This window comes from Myxine glutinosa, chromosome 2, assembly GCF_964187855.1.
Source record: "Myxine glutinosa chromosome 2, kmMyxGlut1.1, whole genome shotgun sequence".
Taxonomy (NCBI): domain Eukaryota; kingdom Metazoa; phylum Chordata; class Myxini; order Myxiniformes; family Myxinidae; genus Myxine; species Myxine glutinosa.
The window spans coordinates 118,131,249-118,150,372 of record NC_136262.1 but is presented as its reverse complement, the minus strand read 5'-3'; the positions used below and the strand labels follow the sequence as shown (position 1 = coordinate 118,150,372).

Below are 19,124 nucleotides of genomic sequence, written 5' to 3'. Positions count from 1 at the left end.
ACCTTCTCACTCTGTTCATTCTCATTCTTCCCTCTGGAAGTTCAAGGCAGCTGATCACCAATACCTCAGGTCATCCCCTATCCCTACTCATTATCTCTTCTACCCCAAATTACCCCATTCCGAAACCCTCCAGGTTATTGTGATTTCCCCCTCACCCTCATCGATTACTTTGCTCGTTGTCGGTTGGTTTGTTCCTCTTCTGTTTCATCCCCACCTTCCCCTTCCTCTTCTTGGTGTGTTTCATTCAGCTTGTGTGCAGATTGTTCACCCCATGTGTCCTTCTCCTCCTTCCATTGATGTCACTCTCACCTCGACTCTACTGTTGGTGTTTCCCCTTTTCCATTTTGTTCCCTTCCAGTCTGCTCTCACTCCACCACGAGCCTTAACCATGTATCCAAAAAAATCCAGTCTGATTGCACACCTCAACTATTTTGTTCCTCATCTCCAAGTGCGGGTTTCAGAAGATGGAACCGAGTCCTCCCAGGTCACAAAGTATCCACCTCCGTTTCAATAAGGGATCACGATTCATGCGCTAAGTTATGAAGTTTTAATGTTCTCAGAGTTTTGTTCCATGGGCTCCTTTGAGGATCGTCACCGAGCCTCGGACAGCTTCCAACTGTCGTTCGTTTGAACTAATATTCCCAGAGATGGTTTTTAAGATTTTTGTTAGGTGCTTTTTCATCATTCCCGTTGCTGCAATTATCACGGATACAATTTCGGTTCTTGTCACCTTCCAATAAATTTTGTACACAGCTCCTTTCCTATTCCATCTCCAGGCTCTGCATGACGTCATCGCCGGGCACTGAATGGGGCTCGGCGATGACGTGCGCTGAAAGGGAGTACTCAGTTTTCACTCCAGTTTCTTGTTTGTTTTCTTTCTTTCTTTCTTGTTTGTCCGGGCAATATCTCAGCCATCGTTTGAGCTAGGAATCTGAAATTTCGGCACAATAGTGAGCACGTGCTTTGGCAAAAATGGTATTTTTTGTTTTTTGATTAATCAATTAATTTATTAATTACTTAATTATTATCAATTTATTAATCACTTATTTATTTCCTTTCTCATCTGCACAATATCGGGCACCTTTTGAGTTAGGAAGCTGAAATTTGGACACGACAATGACCAAGTAATTTGGCTGTAAAGGCTATTTTTGATTTATTGATTAATCAATTAATCGATTAATTATTTGATTAATGATTTAATTATTTTTTTAAAAGTTACAAATTCGGATGAAACGGTGGTGGTTTAGTTATTCTATTAGCCAGTTGATTATTTATTTCATTATTTTATTATTATTATTTATTTACTTTTGGTATTATCCCTTATTTATTTATTTTTTCATCTGGGCAATATCTCAGGCACCTTTTGAGCTCGGAAGCTGATATTCGGATACGACAGTGACCAAATGATGTGGCTATAAAGGACATTTTTGGTTTATTGATTAATCAATTAATCAATGAATTATTTTGTTGATTAATCAATTAATTATTTATTTGTTTTCCAATTAATGACTCATTTGATCAATTTTCACAAAGTTGCAGCTTCGGATGAAACACACTGGTGGTTGAGGTATGCTATTAGCCAATTGATTAAGAAATTATTTTATGATTACTATTTATTGATTTTAATTATGCAATTAATCAATCAATTTATTGTACACCTCTCCTTCCCAATACCATCTCCATGTGCTGCACAGCGGTATCGCCGGGCGCCAATGGCGCCGCGGTAATGCCGCACTGGTGGATATTTATATATTTGGCATGGGGTCGGTGTACTTTGGGTGTATCTGTACTTGTTCACTTCATTTTTGAGATCCTGGTATTTTGTCATTTTCTTGATTCCTGCGTTGTTTCGGGTACAGATTTTTTTTTTGCTGGGTACAGAAACTTAAAGTAGCAATGCCTTCTTTTCTTTTTTGTACCTCAGTACGACATCTGGTTGTAATGGTTTTTTTCTATGTTCACCCTTGATGGGATCATCAGGTCATATGTGAACATTACTTCCTTGTTTTCAATTATCATTTTTGATTCATGTTTCCATGACTTTTCTGGGACTGGGATATTGAGGTTTTTGCAGATGTGCCAGTGGTCCTTCATACTTTGTTGTGCCTTTGTGTGCACAGGTGTTCTGACATGAGCTTTTAACATCCCAATCGGAGATGGCTTGTACTTTCTGTTTCCACCTTGCAGAACTTACACCTGTCTGATTGACCTAGTCCCACCATCTTTTTTAATCAATTGGTGTAGTGTCCTTGGTGTTCGGCATAAATAATGATTTGTTCTCCGTCGCAGTCGAGCTGGCCTCTTCTTGGCCACTCCAATGAGCCTTCTTTGCCTATGCCCAATCTGCGGCTAGGCGGTTTGGTGGGTTTGGTGGGTTTGTTTTGTGTGTGTGTGTGTGTGTGTGTGTGTGTGTGTGTGTGTGTGTGTGTGTGTGTGTGTGTGTGTGTGTGTGTGTGTGTGTGTGTGTGTGTGCGTGTGCGCGCGCGCACACATGATTGTCTTCCTAAAATATCATCTTCACTTATATTTATTTGTATTTTCAACTTCTTCATTATACCGGTTACTTGTGCAATAATAACGAAATCTGTTCACTTGTAGTGCAGTGTGCATTGCATGACAATGTTTCTTCCACCAGAAACAGAGGGAAGGAAAGGCTTTGTGACCTGTCACAGATATGGACAGACATGTGCATGAGTCTGAGGTTGATTCTGATGGACCCAGCATCTTCTCAACATCTAGCATCGTGAGTGGCACAGCTTGGTGTTGAGTTGACGAGCCTTCAAGCCTTCTGAGTATGTGCAAGCCTTTTTCGTATTAAAAAATAAAGATTGTGGAAGAGCTGGCCTTTCGTATCCAAAAATTGGATTTTTTGTATACATAGTCGTGGCTCGTGGACGAGCTAATACACTGAATGGATCAGGACGTAACAGACATAAATAGGATGCAAAACATGCATGTATGGAGAAGGAAACTTCAAGGAGGAAAAATTGGAAAATTAGGAGGGATTTGGGTGGGGCTAACGAGGGCAGCAGAAAAGATCATGGTTTAGGATGGGGACAATCTGAGGTGATGAAGAGCAATGGTCTTGAAGATCTGGAAGGAAGAGTGAGATTGAAGAGGATGTGGAAGTTGATGCCACAGGTGGGGAAAAAGAGGAAAAAATAAGTGGAGGTGAACAGTGATCCTGGATTTAGTATTTGTGGGTTGACATCAAAAGTGGTTGATGGTGGACCGTGTGAACTCTGCAGAAACCTGGGGGTGGTGGTGGGACAAAGCATGGAAAGAGCAGAGGGTGCAAGACCAGAAAGGAGGCGGTAGAAGACAGAGAGACGACCAAACTGTCTGCAATGGCGAAGTGATTAGACCAGAGCCTCAGCTTCATCCCGAGAGATTCCAATAATCCTAAAGGCCTTGATTTCCATGGCGTCAAGCAGAGCAAGATGAGACAGGAGAGCCAGCCTAAAGGAGAGAGCAATACTCCATCAAGCTGCGGATGAAGGCCTAATAGGTGAATTCAGGCCTAATAGGTTCAGGTGTTGCAAGGAAGGACTTTGTAGTAAGGAAGGACGGAGGATGCCCACTTGGCAGCTTTCTTTGGAGGCTAACTTTGAAATGTGGTTTGCCAAAGAAAGATCATGGCCGATAGTGAGACGCAGGAGTTTGAATGACTGAACTTCCTCAAGAGGATTGTTAAGAAAGTATATGGGGTGAAGGGGTGGGGTTTGTCAGACGGTCCTATCGAGGAGAAATAGCGAGAGTGTAAGATTTGTCAGGATTTAAAGACATGTTCAAAGTGTTTCACCAGCTTGTGATATTTTTAAAGTCTGAAGAGAAGGAAGATTCAGCTGCTGTGACATCCCTCACCCTTCAGCCTGCTTGTCTGAAGGGTGAGGGATGTCACAGCAGAGGGTGGAGTCATCAGCAAATAGATAAAGAGGATTTTTTAGAGAGTCAGAGAGAACATTGATGAAGATCAGGAATAGGACTGGGCCCAGAGTAATTTGAGGATGAGACTCTTGCCTGGATTGATTGGCACATTCTGTGTGGGAGCAATATCTGATCTTTTCAAAATCTGAAGACACCTCCTGGACCCAGAGACATGGCCCTGACCTCTCGTCCTATATTGAGGGCCTACATTCATTGTTGAGAGAAAAGCAGCAGCACCATATAAAGTGAAGTGACTCCAAACTGATGATCATAGATCAGGCCATTTGAGAAGAGGAAATATTGTCGGCCACAATGGTAGAGTCCGTGACTGTCTTCAACTGGAAGTAAAATGATTTGTCTGAGCGAATTTGCTTTTGTACCCTTATTGCGTATGAAAGTGTTGTTGACTGTCTTCCAGGCAGATCTGAACCGGATTTAGGTGAAGACAAGCTGAAGAAAGAATACAGAGAGAGAAAGAGCAACAGAATACTATTGTCAATCGACACTGGTGTCGGTCTGCATTGTCGGACAAGATAAACAATGGATTTTATCAAGAAAAAGTTACGTTTCTTTTTTTTCCATGGGAAACCAAGGTGGAGCTACCATTTTGAGTGTAAGCCCTTCATCAGAGCAAAAAGAGGAGTAAGAGGTATCAGAAGTAAGAGTAGCTGAGGAGATTTGAGAACACTGGTACTGATACACACAATCTGGAACAGTAGCAGCAACTTGTAAGGATGTATGGTAGAGCTCTCTGATGGTATAACAGTGTCTTCCAAAGTTATGGAAGTTATGATAAGTGGGAATTGTGTGGGTGAATGGGAGTAGGGTGGTGAGTGGGATTTACGAGTGAGTTTGTGTACACATGCAGCTTTGTGAGTTAGTGGTACAGCTGGATGTGCACAGGTATATGTGCATATGCACACCTAGCTGGTGAGTGGACATATTTCCTCCCCACCCCCACTATTTTAGATGTGGGTTACGTAATCTACTCTGTGTCTCAAAGGTTGGGTCAGAGCATGAGGAGTCAGACAGTGAAGATTTGGAAAGTGAAGGGTCCAATGAGGAGACGGTTCTCTTCCAAATTCCCCGGGAAGATTCTGGAATCCAGGAGGACTTTGGGAGCCCAAGAGATGATGTACCTGTGGTGACCATATCATCCATTTCATGGAGGGGTGAGCATTTGCGTTGGCTTATTGTGGTGTACTATTATGATGTCAGAGATTGGTGAAGTAGTGATAGAGCAGGAGGCCGCTGGATAGCTCAGCTTGTTTCTGCAGCATGCTCTCTTTTTCAGTTGTCTATTCTGAGTTTGAATCCAACCAAAGTTCAGAGTAACTAAAACCACCAACAGTGGGCACTCCCTCCATCTTGGAGAACGCTGTCCTATGGATGTGGATGTAAATCCCACCGTCCAGTCTGCATTTAGCTTATGTGTCTTTTGAAAAGAGGACCCCCTTACGTGCTGCTATCCTAGACAAGTTTCCTGCTTGGGATAGGCTGTGTAATTACCCTGTGCGTGTGAAGCAAAAAGTAGGGTTAATCTATTGGTTCACATTGCGTGTCTGTCCACAAATGTCAGCAATTTATGATCGAGGAACAACAACTTGATTTCAGTTGGATGTTATATAGTGAACACAAATCGGAAAACAAACCTGCAGATTAACAGTACTTTGGCTCTGAATTTGGCCCGATGCGCGGAGTGGAGCGAAATTCTTTTTTACTGGATACCTGCCTGGCAGTGAATCAAAATTTAAAAATCATTCCAAACAGGAAACTTACTGTTTTTAAGGATGTCATAAAGGACACAAACAGCAGGATAATGTGAACTAATGTATAATAAGGTGGCGTAAAAGACACTGCATCAACGGCGGGAAACCTCTGGGAAAAAAATTCTACGACGGTTGAAATCTTTATTTAATTTCAATTAAATTTTATACTTGAAAAGTGTGGACCACAAATCGCCTTTTTAACACTTTCAAAACCCTTCCGTTTAGCAGTACTTGGACAAAATATTACGTCATTTTACATCATCTCGACCAATCAAATTTGCCCTCGCAGACCCAGACCATGTCCTTTTTTTTCTCAAGACTGCGTGGGGTAATGTGTTTTATGAACTGTCGAGTTCACTCACGTTACCCATGCACACCCAGATTGATACGAGAGGTTCCGATGAAGAGCTAACGCCCAAAACTTTTTGATTGATCCATGAATTAAACTTCAAACATCACGAATGTGGCATCTGGAAAATGCAATGGCTTCCCAACCCCTCGTCCAAGATGGTCTAAATATCAGTTTTGGGAGGGGACATCTATTTATTACGTCTGCAAATGAATGATCGTTTTAAGACCATTTTCCCCGCTAGAGCGGGGGTTAGCCTTGCGGGCCCCATGACAATCATGGTTCCCTGTTTGAGGCAATGTTTTTATGGCCGGATGCCCTTCCTGACACCAACGCTTGGTCACGCTCTTACGATGCGCAGGGATACGGTGTACCTATTCTAAACCGGGGTACACACCGGGATCATTCATCCCAGCAAGCTGGTACTCAATTTGCCGACCTCGGAAGGATGACAGGCTGAGTCAACCACCCTGGCGTTAATTCAGCGATCGACCGGGATTCGAACCCAGGATCCTAGGATCCCAAGCCGGCACCCTAACTGCTAAGCCAACACCAGGCTTACGTCTGCAAATATTGTTGAATATTGAGGGGTGAGATGTGTGTGGTGTCAGGGGTTGATTTTATTGAAGATTAAATTGAGAACTTTTAAATGAGAAAAGGGAACAGTGGGTGAAGATGGGAGGAAAGTAGAGGAATGTTGAGAGAAGGAAGTGGGGTAGGGGTGAGAGGGGGTAGTGAATGAAAAATGATGCATGTTTGATTCCCATCGTAATCATGTGACTGATGAGGAGCATCACCTTTTTCCTGTCCTTCTGTCCCATTTTGCTCTTTTATGAGCCTCGACTTGTGTACAAATATGAACACATTTTTATATATCCTATTCTCCTCTGAAATGAAATTCAGTGACATGTTATCAGTTTTACATGTGATTCAATTTTGTTATTTATTTATAAAATGTACTAATCACAGGCTGGTTGACAGGAGGACGTCTTCCGTAATTATACCTCTTTACCCAAAATCACCTGACTGCACAGTTATCACCTGGCCACTGCTGTTTAACCACTGATGTGAATGTTTTACTGATAGGAAGGTGGTTACAAATACATATATCGTGTCGTGCTAGCTAACAGGTATTTGTGTCTCCTATGATCTAACCCTCACAACCCACCCCTCACTGCAGTGCACCCTCTTCCATCCCCCCTGACCCCATCTCCCTCGCAACCAACCGTGTCTCTAAACACCGCCCACCTCCCAACCCATTTCTTCACACGAGACCACCGAGTTTGATAAAACTTGGTGTATTCCCATAGTGACCATAATGATGTCTGTGACCATGTCATGACTGTCATGTGATGTGGATGTTCTCCAGGTTCTGTTCTTGAAGAGACCCTTTGGCTACAGAAACACGTTGTAAACCAGTACTGGTACGACTTTACCGCGCAGGGCCCATCATTATCATTATCATCATTTTCATCATCATCATCATCATCATCATTTTGTATCATATTCATCATCATTATTATCATCATTATTATCATCAGCATTTTCATCATCATTTTCATCATCATCATCATCATCATCATCATCATTTTCATCATCATCCCCATCATCATGATCATCATTTTCAACATCATAATCATCATTTTAATCGTCATCATTTTCAACATCATTTTCAACATCATCATCATTTTCAACATCATCATCATTTTCATCATCTTCATAATTTTCATCATCATCATCATTGTCATCATCATTTTCAACAACATCATCATTTTCATCATCATCTTCATAATTTTCATCATCATCATTTTCAGCATCATCATCATTTTTATCATCATTTTCAACATCATCATCATCATTTTCATCATTATTTTCATCATCATTTTCATCATTATTTTCCTCTTCATCATCATCATCATCATCTTATTCCTCCACATCATCATTACTTCTGCTGTATTAACGGGACACCTTTACCATATTGCATCTCACCACAATACTATTTACTTCAAATGTACGATGTGAGGTCAGGGGGATAGAGGGAGATACCGAAACTAGGAAGTAAACTGGGTTGGGTTTGGAAATGTTGATGGGGGTAATAAATATCATGGGTCACATTTGGGGATGACACCAGGTGGTGGGGTACACGGCATGCTTTGTCCTGGAAGGAAGAGTCACATTGAACAACCTCTGGAAGGCAGTTGTTCCCTAAATGGGAGAAGTGAGAAATGTAGTTGAGGTGTACGTACAGTCAGCCTGGATTTTGGAAGTTTAACCAGGATGGGGTTACTGGAAAAACACATGCATCCTAGAAAAACACACGCATCCTGGAAAAACACATGCATCCTGGAAAAACACATGCATCCTGGAAAAACGCATGCATCCTGGAAAAACACACGCATCCTGGAAAAACACACGCATCCTGGAAAAACACATGCCTCCTGAAAAAACACACACATCCTGGAAAAACACACGCATCGTGGAAAAACACATGCATCCTGCAAAACATGCGTATCCTGGAAAAACATGCGTATCCTGGAAAAAACATGCGTATCCTGGAAAATCACACGCATCCTGGAAAACCACGTGCATCCTGGAAAAACATACGTATCCTGGAAAACACCCATATCCTGGAAAAACACACATATCCTGGAAAAAGCATCGTGAAAAAACACGCGTATCCTGGAAAAGCACGTGCATTATGGAAAAACACATGTATCCTGGAAAACCGCACATCCTGGAAAACGTCTATCCTAGAAAAACATGCACATCCTGGAAAAACACATGCATCCTGGAAAAACACATTGTGGAAAAACACGCATTGTGGAAAAACGCGCATTGTGGAAAAATGCGCATTGTGGAAAAAAGCGCATTGTGGAAAAATGCGCATTGTGGAAAAACACACGCATTGTGGAAAAACACACGCATTGTGGAAAAACACATGTATCCTGGAAAAAACATGTGTATCTTGGAAAAACACGTGTATCTTGGAAAATCACGTAGATCCTGCGAAAACACGTACATCCTGGAAAAGCATGTGCATTGTGGAAAAACATGCATCCTGGAAAAACGCACATCGTGGAAAAATGTGTATCCTGGAAAAACATGCACATCCTGGAAAAACACGCACATCCTGCAAAAACAAACACATCCTGGAAAAACGCGTATCTTGGAAAAAAAAAACACGTACATCCTGCAAAAATACGCATCGTGGAAGGACATGCGCATTCTGGAAAACACACGCATTCTGGAAAACGCATGAATCCTGGAAAACATGTGCTTCCTGGAAAACACGCGCATCCTGGAAAAACACATGCATTGTGGAAAACCACGTGCATTCTGGAAAAGCATGCACATCCTGGAAAAACACGTGTATCCTGGAAAAACACGCATTGTGGAAAAACATGCATCTTGGAGGAAAAAAACACGTACATCCTGCAAAAACACGCATCGTGGAAGGACATGCGCATTCTGGAAAACACACGCATTCTGGAAAATACATGAATCCTGGAAAACATGCGCTTCCTGGAAAACATGCGCATCCTGGAAAAACACGTGCATTGTGGAAAACCACGTGCATCCTGGAAAAAACACATGCATTGTGGAAAACCACGTGCATCCTGGAAAAACACATGTATCCTGGAAAAACACGCATTGTGGAAAAACGTGTATCCTGGGAAAAAAACGCACATTGTGGAAAACCACGTGCATCCTGGAAAAAACACATGCATTGTGGAAGACCACGTGCATCCTGGAAAAACACGTGTGTCCTGGAAAAACACGTATTGTGGAAAAACGTGTATCCTGGAAAAAAAACGCACATTGTGGAAAAACACATGTATCTTGGAAAAAAAAAACACGTACATCCTGCAAAAACACGCATCGTGGAAGGACATGCACATTCTGGAAAACACACGCATTCTGGAAACCGCATGAATCCTGGAAAACATGCGCATCCTGGAAAAACACGTGCATTGTGGAAAACCATGTGCATCCTGGAAAAACACGTATTCTGGAAAAAGATGCATCAAGGAGTTGCTGGGGAGGGTCAGAGGACTGAGAGAGCAGAGGGAACGAATACAGAGAGCCCACCGATCGACCTGTGATGTGAAAGCCACTGACCTTGTATTTCCTCACACTTTACTAGCTAGGTGTATTTTTGTGTCTCAGTAACTCTGTCTCTCTTGCCTCCTCATAGGAAGCAAGACGAAGAGAATGGACCATCAATGGTGTTGGTTACAGAAAGTCAAGTTGTACGAGAGACCATATGGTATATAAATGTTCAAAGTTATTTTATGTTTGGAAGATTCAAATAATGAGAGACATGATCCTAGTTTATAAACCTAGTTACCCTCGCCAGAGGAGAGGTATTACATTTGAGTCCGTTTGTTTGTTACTTGCGAAAATCTAAGATTTTTCAACAATATTGGTTGGTCTTGTGCGTCATTACTTGGCAAAAAAAAAGGTTTTTTGACAAGTATGTTGATCACTCCGGTTTGTGTGTGTATTTGTTTGTCTGTTCGCTCACTTATACTTGCGTGGTCACAATCAAAATGGTCACAATTTTAAACCGATCTTCACGAAACTTCACGAAATCTTAGAGTTCGTGGTCCGACAAAATTCTGTATATATTTTTGAGGTTAAAACATCAAAAGGTCAACATAGGCCAAAGGTCAACCACTTTTCTCAGATTTCTAAAATCCTAAATTTTCATCCGATGGACTTGGAATTTGAATGGGGTTTTCATGTCAGCGAACTGAATTCAACCATCAACTATTTTTGAGATCAACATAGGCCAAAAGGTCAACAATTTCAAATCTCAAAATCCTTAATTTTCATCTGATTGACTTGAAAACTGAATAGGATTTGCATATCAGCTAAATGAATTCAACCACCAACTACTTTTGAGATCAACATAGGCCAAAAGGTCAGCATAGGCCAAAAGGTCAACATAGGCCAAGGTCAACATAGGCCAGGTCAACGTAAACGTCAAAAAGGTCAACGACTTTTTCAAATTTCTAAAATCCTCAATTTGCATCCGAATGACTTTAAATATTTGATTAGGATTTTCATATCATTTTTCTGAATTTAACCAACAACTATTTTTTTGATCAACATAGGTCACAAGGTCAACATAGGCTAAAGGACAACCACTTTTTTCAAATTTCTAAAATCCTCAATTTTCATCTGATTGACTGGAAATTTGAATAGGATTTTCATATCACCTAGCTGAATTGAACCACCAACTATTTTTGAAGTCAGCATAGGCCAAAAGGTCAACATAGGCCAAAGGTCAACAATCATTTAAAATTTCTAAAATCCTCAATTTCCATCCGATTGACTTGAAATTTTAAGAGGATTTGCATATCTGGTCACTGAATTCAACCACCAAGTACTTTTGAGGTCAACATAGGCCCAAAGGTCAACATAGGCCAAAAGTTTAACATAGGCCAAATTTCTAAAATCCTCAATTTCCATCCGATTGACTTGAAATTTTGAGAGGATTTGCATACCAGGTCATTGAATTCAACCACCAATTATTTTTGAGGTCATCATAGGCCAACAACTTATTTTAGGGATTTTGCAAGTATCATGCTATGCACGACATATTTCTTGTTTGTTTGTCCGCACAGAATAAATATGATTTTCTCTGCAACCGTTGGTCAGATTGACAGGAAATTTTCACCATAGGTGCAACTCCACCTGTATAATTTTTTTAATGATAATTATGACGTCATAGGTCACGTGGTTTGGCCGCCATCTTGGAAAAACAAACAAATTGCACCTCTATATCTCTGAAAGCGCTGCATAGAAAAAATTGAGACATGGCTCATTGTAAAGAACTCTTCATCTAGAATAGCATCTGTTAATGATGTCATGGGTGCCTCCATTATGACGTCATAATTTGACATGTACAACGCTTGATCTGATCAGTATGAAAAAAAAAAAATTCTGCAACTGTTAGTCCGATAGACACGAAATTTTTACCGTAGGAGCGCCTCCTCCTGTAGAATTTTGTAATGATAATTACGACGTCATAACTATAAGTCACCTGGCACCATCTTGGAAAAACCGAAAAACGTTGCACCTCTATATCTCTGAAACCGCTCCTTGAAAAAAATTGAAACATGGTGTGTTGTTAAGTACTCCCCGTGGGGAATAAGATATGTTAATGATGATGTCATCGTTGCCTTCATTATGACGTCATAATTCGACAAGTACAATGCTTGATCCAATCAGTATTAATTTTTTTTTCTCTGCAACTGTTGGTCTGATGCACACGAAATTTTGATCATACCAGCGCCTTCTGTAGAATATTTTAATGATAATTTTGACGTCATAGATCACGTGGTACAGGCGCTATCTTGGAAAAAAACGAAAAATGTTGCACGTTTATATCTCCAAAACCGCTCCATGGAAAAAAACTGAAAGGTGGCTCATTGTAAAGAACTCCATATGGGGGGGAGTAAGTGTCGTTGAAGATAACGTCATTGGTGCCGTAATTATGACGTCATAAAATTTCTAGAGTGTGATCTACACAACAAATATATTAGAGGATATAGATTTATGATGTCATGTTGTCACGTACTCACGTGGTCAGGCAGCCATATTGGATCAAAGAAAAAAACCCCTTCAAAAACAGAAGAGTTGGCTTGCATCAAGTTGACTGAGCAGGGTAAGTATTCTGTGAATACCATCTAGTTGCATTTTTGTAATAATGTCCATTATCCCTGTTTTCTATCCATTCCCTAAAGGTTACTGGCAGGCATCCAAAGCTCGTTTCTTTACGAACTCATCGATGGAAGAATACGTCTTCGTAGGGATGTCTATGTCTCGCATCTCAGTCATGTAAGTCCTCAGCACTCCGACTGCCTCACCTGCTCGCAGGTTCAGTGGGAACACAACCTTCACCTTTGTTGTTTGGACTAGATGAGTTTAGTTCCTGAGTTCTCATGGTCATTATAGACTCGGTTCACTCCTAGTGATAGTGATAATGGTACATAATGATAGTGATAATGGTACATAATGATGGTGATAATGGTACATAAAGATAGTGATTATGGTACATAATGGTAGTGATAATGGTACATGATGATGGTGATAATGGTACACAATGATGGTGATAATGGTACATAATGATGGTGATAATGGTACATAATGGTAGTGATAATTGTACATAATAGTGATAATGGTACATAATGATGGTGATAATGGTACATAATGATAGTGATAACGGTACATAATGATGGTGATAATGGTACATAATGGTAGTGATAATGGTACATAATGATAGTGATAATGGTACATAATGATGGTGATAATGGTACATGATGATGGTGATAATGGTACATAATGATAGTGATAATGGTACATAATGGTAGTGATAATGGTACATAATGATGGTGATAATGGTACATAATGATAGTGATAACGGTACATAATGATGGTGATAATGGTACATAATGGTAGTGATAATGGTACATAATGATAGTGATAATGGTACATAATGGTAGTGATAATGGTACATAATAATGGTGATAATGGTACATGATGATGGTGATAATGGTACATAATGATGGTGATAATGGTACATGATGATGGTGATAATGGTACATAATGGCAGTGATAATGGTACATAATGGCAGTGATAATGGTACATAATGATGGTGATAATGGTACATAATGATGGTGATAATGGTACATAATGATGGTGATAATGGTACATAATGATAGTGATAATGGTACATCATTAAAATGATAGTGATTTTTTTTTCTTTGTATACACGATCGAGGCTCGTGAAAGAGCTAACATTAATCACACAAAAAGTCAAACCGACAAATAAAACACAAAATAAGAGGAGTGGTAGACAAGATGGGGAGAGAGACAAGATGGAAATTAACACCTCCAATTGAGCCTGGTGTTGGCTTAGCGGTTAGGGTGCCGGCTTGGGATCCAAGGATCCTGGGTTCGAATCCCGGTCGATCGCTGAATTAATGCCAGGGGGGTTGACTCAGCCTGTCATCCTTCCGAGGTCGGCTAATTGAGTACCAGTTCACTGGTAATTCCCTGTGTGTCGTAAAAAGGCGACAAACAGGGTTGGCTGCAGGAAGGGCATCCGGCCGTAAAACATTGCTTCAAAAAGGGGACCAACAAAAACAACAACAACCACGGTGCCCTAAAAAGGCCAACCCCCGCTTTGTGGGGACAAATGGCCTCTAAAGGTGGTTTTTATACACGATCGAGGCTCGTGAAAGAGCTAACATTAATCACACAAAAGTCAAACCGACACATAAAACACAAAATAAGGGGAGCGGTAGACAAGATGGGGAGAGAGGGGGAAGGACACAAACACAACATTTGAGAGCAGAGACATCGAGAGAACTGTGGGAGGGAGAGGGCTTGGGGAGAGGTGGGAGAGGTATAAAACACATGGGCACTGCAAGGACTTCCTGGAAAGAAGTTGGAATTTCAAAAAGGTGGATCTGGGGCGAATTAGCGGGGGTAGAAAAGATCAAGGTTTTGGATGGGGGAAGATAAGAGATGGTGGTGAACAGCTGTTTTAAAGACCTGGAGGGCGGAGTGGGATTGAAGGGAGTGGGGGAATTTGTTCCAGAGGCGGGAGAAAAGGGGAATGAAGGAGTGAAGGTGAGCAGAGAGTCTTGATTTTGGCAGTTTAACCATAAGAGGGTTGCTGGCAGATCTTGTGCGACCTGTAGGAATATTTGGGGGACAGAGCCCAGAGTGATAATGATAATGGTACATAATGATAATATGATTGTGCTAATGATCATGATAATGGTACATCATTAAAATGATAGTGATAATGGTCTGTCAGCCCAGGCCATAAGTTTTTTTTACCATTTGTGCTTTTTTAATCAAATTTTCAACAAACCTTAATTTTGAGAATATGGAGAAAAATAATTGATATGAATGAATGAATGATCGTTTTAAGGCCATTTTTCCCCCACTAGGGCGGGGGTTAGCCTTGCGGGCCCCATGACAATCATGGTTCCCTGTTTGAGGCAATGTTTTTTTATGGCCGGATGCCCTTCCTGACGCCAACCCTTGGTCGCCTCACGATGCGCAGGGATACGGTGTATCTATTCTAAACCGGGGTACACACCGGGACACCTTTGCTACCTCTTTCTTTGCAGCCTTCTTGGCTGCCTTATAACTTTGATGCTCTGCTGTTTCTGCTCCCGTACCCTTCGCCTTCTGCCACTCCTTGAACTTCTTCCTCTTCTCGTCAATCCTCTTTCCAACTTCATCATCCCACCACCATGTTTCCGAGTGCCTCGGTGGTCCTTTTGTATACCTCATGTATGATATGTATGATATAATGTATGATATGTATATACGGGTGACCATAGGCGTAGTTTGACTTCTCTATTTGGGGGGGCAAGGGGTTAATATCAATAATGGATAGCTAGGTCTGACTTCCAAAATTACCTTTTGTTAGTGTGGTTACAGTGTACGTGAAATCACAAATACAGTTTACGTTCATTATTGTTACTCACGTTTAAATACAGGGTGTTTTTATCTTAATTGTAAACTACTGAAAAAATTAAGGTGAGGGCATTGCCCCCCTGGTTCCCCGCCAAACTCCGCCGATGCGGGTGACCCTCATATAATAGGTGTTCTGATAACATGTTTTCGCTACAACACAGATTTAATTCAACGCAACTTTCAGAGCAAAATTTGAAAAAAAACATTTTTTCAAGCAAAATCCACAGTAATTCATAAAAGTCACAGCAACGTTTAAGGACTGTTACCTCCATCTAACCTTCTCCAGGCTTGTCAGGGAATGTGGTACAGATAATAATAATGATTCTGCTGCCAGTTTAACATCAAGATGGCAATTGACATCACCGGTGATGCCTGGGATGGAGTCACTTATCGGTGCATCAATGGAGCGTGGAGGAAACTCGGGCCTGAGACAGTGATTGAGTTCAGAGGTTTCACGGAGGCTGCAGTCAGCAAAGCAAGACAACAGATTGTGGACATGCCCCAGCAAGTGGGATTTGAGGAGGTCAACGAAGATGATGTTGAGGATTTGTTTCTCTCCCACAAGGAGAAGCTGAGCAATGAAGATATTCTCGCTCTGGAGGAGGAGCACATCGGAGAGGAATCCGAATCGAGTCCTGAAGAGATTGAGCCTGTGAAAACCCTCACGACGTAGGTCATAGCTAAAGGTTGTTGGTTGATTAAACTTTCAAGCAGGCCATCCTGCTAAGTTGGTCGATGAAGCCATGGCCATCTTTGATGAACATGATTCTGACTGCATGAGAAGTTCCAAGGGGTGGAGGGAGATGGAGAATGTCCTGAAATGGTACATGGAAGTCCACAAACAGAAAATGAAAGCAGCCACTCAAGTCTCTGTTATGAAGTTCTTCAAAAAGAAATCCCACGCGAATCAGCCTTCACTTCATCTTCGGAGCCTTCAACCTCAACTGGACAGCCTACCACACCTGAATAAGACTGCCACAAGCAATGTGTCCTGTATGCAACCCCCATCATGGCAACAAGTATGAAAAAGTAATTCATTTTAATGTTTTATTTGTTATACGTTTTATTTATGCATCTTTTACTGCCTTTTTGAGGTTTTATAAAGGTCTTCAACGTTAAAAGGTTGACATCTTCCCCGTTGGGAACATGACCCCGATGTTTACATGTTAAATATTTCCCCTATAACACGTTTTCGGATAACAGCGTTTCGCGGGAACACATCCCCCTCGTTATACCAGGTTCACCTGCATATATATATATATATATATATATATATATATATATATATATATATATATATATATATATATTGTCTCATCCCCCGGGTTAATACCCCTGGGTGACGGATGGCCGACCGAGCTTTAACTCCGACGCGTTTACCCAAAACTATGGCAGTGTTATCTCTTTATGGCGTGCAAGGGTAGTGATACCCTTGAAAACTAGGATGGAGGTCCCTGGTCTTATTTGAATGGATGGCCGCGACGAGGGTTTCCGAACCCACGAACAAATAAACGTACAAGGCAAATCAACAATACAGCAAATGAAATGCAACAAATAATGGTTTAATGAAAATAAATGCAATATTATAAAAAGAATGTGGAGGTAAAATAAATCCTACAGTGAGACATCTCCACTCAGACACATGAAACAGACATGGGGAAAGATTAAAGAAATAAAATAATGTTTCTGCCGGCCTAAAACCTAAATCTGGTCTCGACGAGCACTTGGTGGGGTCGCCTCGAAGCACTGTGCGGGAAACGCACAAGATGGCGTGGAGTCGCTCCCATAGCCAGCCGCTGGCGTGAGGCAAGCAGACAGGAAAGCCTCCTTACGATGGGAGTTTTCCACAAAACTCCCTCAGAGCCCAGATGTTTTTCTCAGGCACATACGACATGAAGCGCAGCCGTCACAAAGCCAGTTCAAGGAAAAGCCAAAAATGCGCCTGCTCGCCACGCAGCCAGCACCAGAGAGACCCAAAAATGGCGGACACTTCGCCTTTTCTTTCCCCATCCTAGAGAGTTCCCTCTGACGTCACGCGTGCTCCAATCGCCAAGGGCGACTCGATTGTCCCATCGTTCCTTAACCAATTGTCCTTCGGAGCGTTGCCTCACGGCCATTCTTGACGCCCATCAAGAATGTTCGGCTGTGCGGGGTGGCAATGTCTGGATACCGTCGGCGATCGGGTTGTTGTAATTACTAGGGCATGCCCGTACTATATATAAGCTAGGACGTGCCCGTACGTGGGTGCCCGTTCCTTGCCAAAAAAAAAAAAAAAAAAAAATTTGTGTAGGGGTGTGTGTGTGTAAACATCCTAGGGCGTGCCCGTACGTGGGTGCAAAAAAACATGCGTGCAAACAACAACAACAAAAAAAAACTTTGAAACCACGTGGCAGTAACGACCACAGAACCCCCCTCCCTCTATTTACATGAATGGTTTGGTCCATTCGCAACGACCACAGAACCCCCCCCTCTATTTACATGAATGGTTTGGTCCATTCGCAAAGCCAAAGCGAACGACCACAGAACCCCCCCCTCTATTTACATGAATGGTTTGGTCCATTCGCAAAGCCAAAGCGAACGACCACAGAACACCCCCCCCCCCCCCCCCTCTATTTACATGAATGGTTTGGTCCATTCGCAAAGCCAAAGCGAACGGCGAACGGCTAAATCGCCATAGCTCGGTAAGTACTTGTCCGATTAATTTCAAACCTTGAAAAGGCACATCCTCGGGTCCCCAGCAATATACCTGGCAAGTTTCAAGTATATCGGACCGGTAGTTGTCGAGAAACAGCGGTCACAGACAAACAAACAAACGTACAAACGTACAAACGTACAAACGTACAAACAAACACACAGAGATTACTGGAATTATAGATAGATGTGCCGAGTGCATGGCTGGCCGAGTAAATGTCAGAAGAACAAAGGGAAAAATTACATGGGCATTTACACCCTGGGAATTTATCCTTACTAATGCGTGCCCGTACGTTCGGGGAGGTAAGTACGTGGACATACGTACGTTGACGTATGTACCAAATATAAGGCCTCACTGTCCAGAAGTTCGCATATCGCAGTTACGATTAATCGCAAATTAGTTTTAATGGCCAATTATTCAATTTTTCAAACCGCGAGGCAGAAACAACAAACACACGCGGTTCCTTCGCTGTAGCTTGACCGTACGTGCAAAGAAAAATTAAAACTTTCATCGTTCCTTCGGTCTTCGCTCTCGTCCTTCGCCGTTCCTACGCTCTCGTCCTTCGCTGTTCCTTCGTTCACGTACAAAACGTATGTGTTTGCTAAATAAATGGCCATAACTTGGTAACCACTTGTCCGATTAATAGCAAACCTTGAAAAGGCACATCGTCAGGTCCCCAGCAATATACCTGGCAAGTTTCACTTAGATCGGACCAGTGGTTGTCGAGAAACAGCGGTCACAGACATACACACAGACAGACACACAGACACACAGAGATTGCTTGCATTATAGAGAGATGCCCTACCTAATTAGCATAGCTGCACTCCTCGCATGGAGACACAAACGCTTACACGGACATTCGGCCCTGACCTAGATACATAA

General features: G+C 41.8%; 1 protein-coding gene across 3 annotated transcripts in view; it reads left to right on the top strand.

The window, feature by feature from the left end:
• LOC137412887 (gamma-tubulin complex component 5) overlaps nt 1-19,124 on the top strand; it is a 71,626-nt gene that overhangs the window by 19,539 nt on the left and 32,963 nt on the right. The window contains exons 2-6 of one of the 3 annotated variants that reach the window (XM_068098217.2): nt 2,636-2,743; nt 4,931-5,099; nt 7,415-7,469; nt 10,241-10,312; nt 12,798-12,891. In XM_068098217.2, coding sequence (XP_067954318.2) covers nt 2,675-2,743; nt 4,931-5,099; nt 7,415-7,469; nt 10,241-10,312; nt 12,798-12,891 — 459 coding nt within the window. In that variant the 5' untranslated portion in view covers nt 2,636-2,674. Of the gene's footprint in view, nt 1-2,586; nt 2,744-4,930; nt 5,100-7,414; nt 7,470-10,240; nt 10,313-12,797; nt 12,892-19,124 lie in introns of those variants that run through there. The other 2 variants (XR_010981568.2, XM_068098216.2) reach the window with 2 other exon arrangements.